At 42.0% G+C, this 12,291-nt stretch overlaps 1 protein-coding gene across 4 annotated transcripts in view; it reads left to right on the top strand.

Moving 5' to 3' along the window:
• Nucleotides 1-12,291, top strand: part of LOC100356313 (formin-2) — a 358,708-nt gene that overhangs the window by 35,569 nt on the left and 310,848 nt on the right. For all 4 annotated transcript variants that reach the window (XM_089311640.1, XM_070055559.2, XM_008268219.5 and 1 more), the window contains exon 2: nt 6,389-6,555. In XM_089311640.1, the coding sequence (XP_089167766.1) occupies nt 6,475-6,555 (81 nt within the window). In that variant the 5' untranslated portion in view covers nt 6,389-6,474. The remainder of the gene's footprint in view (nt 1-6,388; nt 6,556-12,291) is intronic.

Here is a 12,291-nt window from a genome sequence, read left to right as displayed (position 1 = left end):
ACTCCTCCCATCTGGACAAAATTACATTCTCTGGACAAAAAGGGAGTTCAGTAGAATCCAGCTGGAGTACAAGTCCTAAGCAAACAAAACTTATGTTCCCACCACAATGATTAGACTCCATAATAAACTGGATTCATGTCTTATTTTTGCAAAATCAAGAATACTTATTGATTGCTTAGTTTTGCAATCTTGATTGTTTCACATAACATTGGTAACACATTTTTCCATGTCATTAAGTCTTCCTAATGGTACAATAAGGTATTTCATTATGAAAATTTGATCATCCAAACTCAGAGAGGCACAAGAAAGCCCCATGTACCTATCACTCAGTTTAATAATCCTTGTTACTACTGTGTTAACTTTCTGTAACTATAGTGAAATGTCTGAGGCAGGCCACTTTATAAATAAAAGAAATGGGGTGGACATTTGGCACAGCAATGGGGACACCTTTTGGGGATATAAGTCTCCTATATTATAGTGCCTGGATTAGTCTCAGCTCTGTTTCCAATTCTGGTATCCTGCTGATGCATAGCCTGGGAGGCAGCAGGTGATGTCTCTAGTACTTGGATCTCTGTCATCCTGGCAGAAAACTCAGATTGAGTCCTGGCTGTGTCTTGGCCTAGCCACAGCTATTGCCAGCATTTGGGGAATGAACCAGCAGATGGAAATCTCTGCCTGAATTTCTGTCTTTTAATTATTAATAATAATAATAAAGATACAGTCCTGGAGTGGCCCCTGTTAGTTGGGGCTCTAGTGTCGGCCTTCTTGCTGGCAGCCTTCCAAGATGACACAGGGTATCATGTGACAAGAGTCAGCCAACACATAAATCTGTGTGAATCTCTGTGGTCTCTCCTCATCAGGCCACCAGGAATGAATTAAGAACACTTTACATCAATGTCCTAACCCAGTGAGTCCACTTCCCAAAGGTCCCATCTCTAAATTGCTCAATTGGATTAAGTTTCTATCTTCTTAGTACTATTAACTTATGACTCTGGGGTTTAAAGCATTCTGCATGATTTAGGTACCAAATCATATTCGAACCGTCACAATTACCAGTGCCATAATTGTCTTATGTACTCCTTCCCCTGCTCTCACACCCTCTGACCTTTTCTGAAATTATTTAGCTTCTAGACATATGTTAGTGTGCATCTCAGAAAAGGATATTTTATTTATCCCACAATGCATTATTTACACTGGATGCAGATAGATATAGTTGTTAGGAGCCATCGTGGTAACACAGCAGATTAAGACACTGCTTGGGATGCTGGTATACCACATTGGAGTGCCATGTCAAGTCTCAGTTGCTCTGTTTCTGATTCAGTACCCTGCTAAAGCACCTGGGAAAGCAGCAGCATATGATCCAAGTATTTGGACCCCTGCCACCCATGTGGGAGACCCAGAAGGAGTTCCAGACTCCTGGCTTTGGCCTGGCCCAGCTCTGTCCCAGGCTTTGCAGCTATGTGGGGAGTGAACCAGCAGATAGATTTTGTCTGTCTCTCTCTCTCTCTTACTCTGGTTTCAAACAAGTAAAATAAATGTTACAAAGAAGAAGTAGTTGTTAATGTTATCTGCTAGCTACTCCATTTTTGGGCCTTTCTGATACCCAGGAGTGGAAGTTGGATGCAGTCTACTCCAGGATTTGATTCATGCTTTGTTGTCTGCTCTTCATCCCCAGCAGTTTGGGGACAGCACATGTGCATGACGGGAGGTACCGTGTGCTTTGTAATCACTCATCAGGAGGCTTTCACTGTCTGACTTTCCCAGTTGTATTCACGCTATGAGTATATGTGGCTTTGGAGATGACAGCTGGATCTCTTCTTTGCATATTTTTCCATTTACCTTTCCCTCTAATGGGTTTTCTATCCACTTGCTATTCATTACATGAACTCATCATTTTACTAATGCTTACAAAATGGTAATTTTCTAATTCTGCCATTTGGTTTGCATTTTTGGTTGGCATGTCTTTTTATTGAAAACTTTCCTTTACTAGGTACCTTTTCATATCCCCAAATACAACTCATACTGGAAAGGCAGAGTAAATGCTTCATTATTCCCCATTAATTCTCTATGATCAGTCATAAATGGTGACCTAGGATTCTCTAGTGACATCTAATGAATTTTAATTTTTCTTATGCATTTTAATATACAGTATGTTCATATTAATGGGGTTATTCTTTCTATAATAGCATGAATTTTAGTGGTTTTATACGTAGCCATTATGTATATTAGTCTTTCTTTTTTTAAAAGTATAATATCCATTTTTTCCCCAAAGATTTATTTATTTGCTTGAAAAGCCAAGTTACAGAGAACCAGAGGCAAAGGCATAGGCAGAAGTAGAGAGAAAGAGAGGTCTTCCATCCATTGTTTACTCACCAAATGGCCACAACAGCCAGAGCTGCGCCGATCTGAAGCCAGGAGCCAGGAGCTTCTTCCAGGTCTCCCACGTGGGTGCAGGGCCATCTTCCACTGCTTTCTCAGGTCATAGCAGAGAGCTGGATCAGGAGAGGAGCAGCCTGGACTAGAACTGGCACCTGTATGGGATGCCAGCACTGCAAGTGGAGGCTTAACCTGCTAAGCCATAGCGCCAGCCCCAAAATATAATATCCTTTTAAAAAGATTTATTTTACTTTTTTGAAAGACAGACTGATAGAGAGAGGGTGAGGTAGAGAATGAAAGAGATCCTTCACCTACTGGGTCACTTGGCTGCAACAGTCAGGGTTGGGTCAGACCTAAGCCAGAATTCACACAATTCTAATGTAATTGGGCAGTCTTCCACTGCCTTCCCAGATGCATTAGCAGGGAGCTGGATCAGAAGTGGAGCAACCGGGACTTGAACCAGAGCCCATATGGGATGCCAGCATCACAAGTGGTAGCTTAACCTGCTGTACCACAACACGGGCCTCTAGACCATTTTTCTGAATAAATTTATCTTTGTTCTTGGACATTTTACTGCCTTCCAGTTTTTCCCTATTAATATTTCATTTATTCTATACCAGGAGCTGTGCTAAGCACTTTACATGTTTCATTATCACAGCAATCCTGTGGTGCATCACTCTTTGAATATGCCCAGGAATGTTCAGCTAGAATATATTTTCCACAGTTCCTGGCCAAAGGGATGAAGGTTTTTAAGGTCGTTGACACCTGTGTCCAAATTGTCTCCTGAAGCTTTTAATTTATCAGTAATAGAAAATTTAATTGATTTTACTCATTGCCAGACATTCCTTGAAGTCCTGGGCAGAATGTGGTAGCCAACCAACAGAATCTGCTAAAAGGGAGTTTATATTCCACCAGAAGACAGACCACAGACCAGCTTACATTCAAGGGCTGGGTTTTAAGAATGAGTAAGGTGGATAATGGCAAAATGAGAGAGAGGATGTGCTATTTTTTTTAAAGATTGCTTTTATTTCTTTGAAAGAGTTACAGAGAGAGGTAGAGAGAGAGAGAATGAGAGAGAGAGACTTCCATCCATTGGTTCACTCAAGTGGCTGCCACAGCTGGAGCTGAGCCTATATGAAACCAGGAGCCAAGCACTTCCAGTTCTCCCATGTGGGTGACAGTGGGCACAAGCACTTGAGCTATCTTGTACTGCTTTCCCAGACCATTAGCAAGGAGCTGGATTGGAAGTGGAGCAGCCAGGACTTGAACCAGCACCCATATGAGATGCTGGTGCTGCAGGCTTTAAGCTGCGGACCCACAGCGCTGGACCTGGGGTTGTGCTGTTTTAGGAAGGGTGGTCAAGAAGTTCTCTCGGTGGAACTAATGGCTGAGTGGAGGTCTGAATGAAATGAAGGAAGAGATGAGTCCTCATCTGTCCTAGGGAATAATGTTCCAGCACAAGAACCTCCTCAGGGGGCCGGCACAGTGGCTCACTTGGCTAATCCTCCACCTGTGGTGCCTTCATCCCATATGGGTGCCAGGTTCTAGTCAAGGCTGCTCCTCTTCCAGTCCAGCTCTCTGCTGTGGCCCAGGAGTGCAGTGGAAGATGGCCCAAGTGCTTGGGCGCCTGCATCCACATGGGAGACCAGCAGGAAGCATCTGCTCCTGGCTTCGGCCGTAGCAGCCATTTGGGAGGGTGAACCAATGGAAGGAAGACCTTTCTCTCTGTCTCTCTCTGTCACTAATTCTACTTGTCAAATGAAAGAAAAAAAAAAAAGAACCTCCCTGGAAGGTGAGTAAGTGAGTAAGTTCAGTGTATTCAAGGAAGAGAAGGACATAGGCAAGAGCACAGTGAGAGGAAAGGGTAGCTTGACTTTACTTTGAGGATGAGGGAGAGGTACTGGAAGGTTTGGGGTAATTTTTGGAATTGGCATTTTTCTAGACTTGATAAAATTCTTGATAATGATCAACAGATGTGCTGTGAAGATAATCTGTCACTTGAGAACTGAAGGGGATGATTTCCTAGGTATTTAGTTCCAGTTAGGTACAGGCACGCTTAAGTTCTATAGGGGAAAAAATCCTTATTTATCCTTAAAATATGTCCTGGGAGAAAAAAGAGTGTTGACCGGTGCCCTGAAGGAATGGCACAAGTAGAAAGGCCTCTTTTCTCATTGTCACTGCCAATACCAGAGATCTTGTGATTAGTTTTGCTTTACAGTCAGAAACACCAAGAGGTACAGAAATCACATGACTATTGTCTTGTCAGAACTGCACATTTATTTTTTTTTTTGAAATTTAGTTGTTGTAATTGAAGTATGGGTATGCATTTTGTTTTGCTTGGGCTTTAAGGGAAAATTATTGTTACATTTATTTACAAAGTTGTTAAAAAAAAACACCCACATCCAATCAATTATATGCAACAGAGACCTTTTATGGCTCTCTAAGCTAGGAATATTTACTATTTGGCCTTTTACAGAAAAAAAAATTGGTAGAGACTGGTACTTTACTTCCAGTTCCCACCATGATGTGAATTCATCAGAGTCACAGAATCATACTGTTGTATTAGAGGAGAAACCCTACAAGTATTCACCGATGCTTTCTATGTGTGAGTACAGTTGCAAGCTAAATGCTGGCTGTCAGAGAGTTTATGATTTAGTGAGGGAGGTAGGCACTAAACATGTGACTGCAAAGCACTTAATTAAAGTGGTTAATTTCATAAAGAAGCCATAAAGAGTTCCAGAAGGGTGTGGAAGAAGGTCACTGAAGACTTTCCAGCACAGGTGATTTTGATCTAAATTTAAAGAATGATCTGCTAACTGGAGGGGCTGGAGGATGGGCAGCAGCAGGGCTGACAATGAGTAGGCAGTTGCTGTGAAAGGGACCCTAGGGATTTGTTTTCTCTGCCGTAGTCTGAATGTGGAAACAGCCACCTACTTTTTTTTTTTTTTTTTTGTCATGAGATGATCTTTTTTTTTAATTTAAGATATACAAGTTTCATATATTTCATGAAACAGATTTAAGAACATAGTGGTACTTTCTTCCCTCCCACCCACGCTCCAACCCTCTTCTTCCCTCTCCCATTTCCACTCTTAATTTTTACGGAGATCTGCTTACAGTTTGCTTAAGGCAAGGCAGCTTCTAGTGTCAAAAATACATTTGGGACCGGACCTGTCCTCTACCTCTGGCTAATGTGAGGACCAACTGGGGACTAAGAAAGTATTGCTTCCCGGGTCCTGTTCTCAGGTGATTTGAAGATAGGGCTGAGATGGAGAACCCTGGCCCAGGTGGACCCAGGTCCTTTGTCAGTGTCTTCCCAGTGTGTCTCTCTTGTCTCTTTTAGGGAAACAAGGAGAAGCTTGGGCCTACCTTAGACTGATGTTTCCTAGGAAAATCTGAGCCAATTTTGCGTATCTTTCTTTCTCCTTCAGCACAACTGTTTCCTGCACACCACCTCCCTTTCATTCTCAGGGCCTCCTTCTCCTCATTCCTGGAGCTGTGATGTGCATTTGTGTGATCACCCTATAATTTGAAAAGAACATGGATGCAAGTGTTCCACCCCTCTGCAGCTCCACAGCACCGTGCCTGGCACCACGAATGTCAGCCACTGACATTTCCAGGCCCACATGGTGGCACTTGGGTTACTGACTGCTTCCTTGGAGAACCATCTGCAGGGTAACCAGAGCAGGAGGAAGATTGCCAATGGAATCCCAAAGGCGGGGGCTTCTTCATTCAGATGGGAGATGTGCAGCCCACGACTTGGCTCATTCCCTTTGGATGGAGGCTGAAGATATTTGGGGAATGGGCGAGTGAACCTGATCTGCCATTTCATGCATGGTGTCCGTGGACGCTGACTGCAGAGTGTTTCTGAGTTTGAGAGGCGCCTTACTGCCCAGGGCTGTAGCCTTGGAAATGATGTTGCTCACTGACTGTGTACCTGGTCTGTCTCCTCTGGGAGGCTTCTCAGCTGGGTGAACCGCCAGCCTCCCTCCTAATGAGTGTATTTCATCCGCAGGGAGGACTCTGTTGGAGAAGCTCTTCAGCCAACAGGAGAACGGGCCTCCAGAAGAAGCAGAGAAGTTTTGCTCACGGATCATTGCCATGGGTCTCCTACTTCCTTTCAGTGACTGCTTCAGGGAACCATGTAATCAGAATGCCCAATCGAACTCAGCTCCGTTTGATGTAAGTAGAAGAATTCACTTCTGTCCGAGAACTGGATTGCAGTTGAAATAGGAGCTGTGATGTGCATTTGTGTGATCACCCTATAATTTGAAAAGAACATGGATGCAAGTGTTCCACCCCTCTGCAGCTCCACAGCTCACGTTCCTTTATGACTAGAGTATTGTTTATTTGCCAAAACTCCTTGTGTTAACGGATGGCGACACACCAATTTTCTAGCCTGCTTCCATCAGCAGTTATTTAAAGGTGCTTTTAAGTCAGTATTTCTGACTATACTGGTCATGGGCATTCCTTCAGAAGCAGTTCCACAGGGCAAAGTATGTCTCCCAGTGGGCTGCAGGTTTCCATGGGCCCCAGGATGCTATTTCCATGCGTTCCTCTCTCATTTATATACAGAATGTCAACATGAGCAGCACAGTCTGACCTCTCCCCCAGCTCCCATTCACTAAGAGAGTTCATAGTGCAGAACTGTAACTTGAAAGCCGTATTCATAATTCATCACGGACATCAGCACAGCTGCATTGTCATGCCCAAACCAGAGTGTTGCTAATCTTTCTCAGGTATGTGGGACATGGGTGACATTGGTTGTGATGAATATGCATCTGAAACCCAGATGTGTAAGAATTCCCTATATGCAGTACTCATAAGAAAATTGAAGGGCTGGTGGCTCACTTGTGTGGGGCTCAGAGTACGTATGTATTAGAGTAACAGGTTCTCATTGCTGTGAGATCATGCATTTGTTCCTCTGCTGCCAATTGTTTTCCTCTTCTCCTATCCTCTTCCCTCTTCAATAGGTATGCTGTGGTTCAAGGGGTGAAATAATAATGCATTCTGAAAACAATGAGAATGGGCCTGCGCCGCGGCTCAAAAGGCTAATCCTCCGCCTTGCTGTGCTGGCACACCGGGTACTAGTCCCGTTCGGGGCACTGGATTCTGTCCCGGTTGCCCCTCTTCCAGGCCAGCTCTCTGCTGTGGCCAGGGAAGGCAGTGGAGGATGGCCGAGGTCCTTGGGCCCTGCACCCCATGGGAGACCAGGAGAAGCACCTGGCTCCTGCCTTCAGATCAGCGCGGTGTGCCGGCCGCAGCGTGCCGGCCGCAGCGGCCATTGGAGGGTGAACCAGTGGCAAAGGAAGACCTTTCTCTCTGTCTCTCTCTCTCTCTCACTGTCCACTCTGCCTGTCAAGAAAAAAAAAAAAAAGAAAGAAAGAAAGAAAGAAAACAATGAGAATGAATGCTGGCTGAGATCAGGATGTGGTAGTGAATAACTGAGTGCCTATATTTGGATTATTTTTTTCCTTCCTCTTCCTTATCCATTACATCCTTCTTCTCCCTTTAGTTTTAGACATATAAATGGCATGGTGTATCCAGAAATCTTTTTGATATTTTGCATCTAAACTAAAAGAAAATTCTTTGGATTGTGCTGTGACTTGTGAAGAATTCCTTCTTCTGAGTTTTTAATTGAAAATTTTCCTGCTGGAATTAAAAATATGATGTTAGTAGTCATTGACAGCTAGGTAGATCTTTTCCTTCTATTAGAAGAATTGAATAATATTAATTTTTTTCTTCTCCTCTGTGAGAAGTCTGTGGTGTTATAGAGACAGAACCTCAGACTATGGTGAATTAAGGATTAGTGAGGTGTTTTCTGGAATTATACTAGGCAAACACTTGCTATATATAGCACTTGCTTTGTGATTAAGACTATCCCCTAATTATTTCATTTTTCTTTGTTATAATTCAGACATAAACCATCTTATTGGTCATTCACTTGGCATTGTAATAAACGGAGAACAGAGTCATACCACTCGTCTCTCAGTCTTTCTGTCCTTCAGTCTACCACCAGATTGCCTCTTGTCCTTCACCTCTTTTCAAGCTGGTGTTCGGGAGAATTAAGTTTTCCCAGTTCTGGTGTTTTGAAGGGCACAGTGTGAAAAGCAAACACAAATAAACAGAATCCCTCAAAATGAGGAATTTCTCTCTCTCTTCTTGTTGTGGTTGCTTGTTATTCTTACTTTATTCATTGACTCTGTACTACCTCTTTATTCTCTCTACTCAACTGAATACAAAACAAGAAATTAAAGGGCTCTTGAAAGAAACGTTACTCTGTATTCTTAAACTGCTGTTCAGTTGTACAGTCATGCACTTACTGGATACATGGTCAGGGTTTTCGTCAACACCTAGAAGGGGTAATAATAAGAGGATTAGGGAGAACTAAGGTATCAGTGGAGGATGGGGAGAAATATGGTTGTCCATAGGGAGAGAACTGAGTCTCCCTGTTGGTTTCCAGAAGATAGCTGTGGGGAGCATTTCTAAGCAACAATTCCCTTGAGGGCCGTGCCCTTCAAGCCAGAGCACCCTGTGGGAATCAGCTCATCACTGGCACCCTTCCCACCCCTGATTTTTGCCTTTGTTCCCTTCCCTAAAAGCATCCTCTCCCCTACTTTTTCTTCTCCCTGTTTACACTTGTGATTGGAGCAGTGTAGACGTGTGAGGATCTTCATGATGCATTTTACGAATGAGCCTACTTCACTGAACCCTTTGGATGTTAGCCTAACATTATTTTCTATATACATGGAGGGCTTAACCTTTTGCTTTATAATGTACTTTAGAAAATATGAAAGGACTTTATATTTTCTCTCACATTTTAACTCGATTAAGGTTTCAAGAACTTTAAAAGGTAAAGATAGCCTTGAGTGTTGAGGTTAACTCACCCACAAATATTTTCCAAATCCATTTTATAAGCCAGGAAATATTTTAGATTTTTGATATGTGTTAGTTAGCCAAAGAAATAAGATTTCTGTTCTTCTGAAGTATAAATCATATTCATGGTGGGATGAGGCAGAAAAAATAAATAAGCAAACAAGTAAAATAAAAGCACAGGAATATTAATTTTCATCAGATTCTTAGAGGGTCAATGCAGGAAATACACTTGAATAATGTAATAGAATGGATGAGGTGAGGTAGGATCCCTTTCTAAGGGCCTGTGAGGTGAGGTCTGAATGAAGGTCATTCCAGGCAGCTCTGGGGGCAAGGACAGAGTTCATTGTAGGGGCATAATCATGATCTATACAAGGCATTGCCTCAGGGCCCGTGGAGCTGAGGCTTAGAGGCACGAGGACAGGAAGGTCTCGTGATTCAGAGTGGCCAGGATCTTGAAAGCCGTGGGAGTAATTCAGTCATTTTTATTTTTTGAAATGGAAGCGTTGGGGAGCTTTTGAGCAGAGGAAGAACGTATTTTCCATGTACATGGATCACTCAGCCTGGCATTCGGATAACAGAGGACAGCAGTTGAAGCAGTGACACCAGGAGGGCTGCTGCAGTAGCTGAGTGAGGGATGTGGCGGATGCTTGGCAGGGAGGATTATAGGGGGGTGGGTGGAGGAGTCAGTGGGTTGGGAAAGATCCTGGAGATAGAAGCTGGTGGGACCCTTGGTGGGTGAGGCCTGGAACAAGGGAAAAAGAGGAAATCAGGGTGATTTCCTGGTATTTGGTTTGAAGTAGCTGGTGATCATGTCATTACTGAGATGGAAATGTTGTAAGGACAGACTGGTGCTCATAGATATCAACTTATATTAAATAAAACTATTTATTTAGAACATTAATATGTGGTATAATACCTGGAACACATTAGCTTTTATCTTTTGCTGAGTGGAATGATGTTGACTGTTACCAAATCCAAATTAGGGCAATGAAACTTAAAATTATTGTAGCTGTAAAAAGGACTGGTACTGGCTCTCATAAAACATACATAAATATTGTCCTTCTTCTTAAGGGTCTAATGGCTTTGTCTCATTCTCTCTTTTTCATTTCCATTCTAATATGGGTAACCACAAACACAGCTTTACAGATTCTCTGTTAGTGTCTTCACAATCGCCTTCTGCCTTTGATGTGTTTTTCTTTTTCCAGTTTTGTATTTCAAGTAGAATTCTAAACTAGAGTTATTCCAAAACCAGCAGGAGAAAGACACAGGGATAATACTGTTGCTTGTTGACTAAAGGAATGTAAGGTTGAGTTGTAGGTCACCTGTGTGTGTGTATATGTGTGTGTGTGTGGCTTGAGGAAAGACATTGATTTTCCTTTGGAACCTGTTCTGGTCATCCATTTTATATTTAAGGGGGAAAATTATCTAAGTTTTTAGTAGTTTCCAATTCCTTAGAAATAATAAAGCATTTGTTATTATGACATCCTTTGTCATTTGAAGTTTCAGGCCTCTCATAGAACCATGGATGAGGCCTGCCTATCCTCAACCTATTGTTGAGTGGGGGCCCATGGTCATTGCCTGTTAGGTATGGATGGAGCTCATTTTGTAAGAACAAGTCCAGCATATGGTCCCCTTAAGACTTCTCTTCCTCCGAACACCTTTGTTAATAGTGAGATCTCTTTTTCTGGGTCGTATTCATCAGAGCTGTTTTTCAGTCAGCCATGCTTGCCTTACATAATTGTTGATTAACTATTAACAAGGTTTCTTGGATTTCTTTATGTCAGATATCACACTATATATTTACATCACAAAAACTGAAGCAAGTTTTCTTGGCTCAAACATTTCACTGTGTGGTTATCTCTACTCAATCCTTTATGAATTGATCTTAAATGCATCTGTACTGGAACATTTTTAGATGAATATTTTTTGGAGGCTGAATTTTTTTGGCTTTGGCAGATAAGCTCCTTTTGATAGGTATGTGTTTGTTTTCCACATCTTGTAGCCATGTTTGACATCTTTTTCATTAGCCAGATTATTGTGTTGCATAAATCCATGATAATGAGGGTTACAAATGTAAGTTGAAACTGAAAAATCCCATTCCTCAGTTTACTTTATTTTTAAATTTTAATGGCCTATAAAAAGTTCTTAAATTCTGTGTTCACTTGGTTGAAGAGCAGTCAAGCTTGACAAGCAACAGGCCCTGTACCTCACCTCAGACCTCTCACTTTCCGACTCTGCCCCAGAGTGATTCTCCCTGCTTTGTTTCCTCTGGTGACTTGGGGTACTTTACATTCTCTGATGTTGTTTTCAACATTCCTACTGTCTGTCACAGGTAAGGATTTAGCTCACTTATATTTCTTCCAGTGTAGTTAACATGGATGTTTCTAGTTCTGCTTTGGTAATTCTTTGAACTTTAACAAATATGCTTATAATTTTGGCTGTTGTTCCATCAACTTCAGATGAGATTTCTTGCCATCCTATCCACCTTGTAAAATTAGGCTTTTGATGCCTCTACCTCTGTCTGCACCCAGTCTGAGTCTCGTCTGCCTGTTCTACAGACACTTTTATCTTTAGGGTATACTTTGAAGATGGATGGTTTATCTTCAGATTTATTCTGAAAGTTGGAAAACAAATGGAAACCATGTAAATACTGCAATGCAGACAGGTTCTGTGCTCTGATTACATCTCCTTCCCAATATCTCCGTATCCCAATATCATAGCCCCCATACCACTCAAACAAGGATGTCCCTCAGCTCAAATTCAGATAGACTATTTTTAATTTAAAAAAATCTTTTGCTCGAAAGTATACCCTATTTAGTTCAGTTTATATTTGGTTTATTTCTTTCTTCTTCAGGGAGCTCCCATCCAGCCAGCAAATTTTGATAGGTTCTTAATGCAATAAACATGTGCCTCTCCTCTTACCATATTCTTAATATCTCAGTTTTCAACTCATTTTTACAATTTGATGGAATTCCTTAACTCTGTGGAAGACTGCTGATACCTTCCTCTTATTTAGATGAGGTTCTTGATGTTTCATTATAA

Source organism: Oryctolagus cuniculus, chromosome 13, assembly GCF_051225735.1.
Source record: "Oryctolagus cuniculus isolate XC-2025 breed Fujian yellow rabbit chromosome 13, ASM5122573v1, whole genome shotgun sequence".
Lineage (NCBI taxonomy): Eukaryota > Metazoa > Chordata > Mammalia > Lagomorpha > Leporidae > Oryctolagus > Oryctolagus cuniculus.
This window is presented reverse-complemented; position numbering and strand designations above follow the sequence as displayed.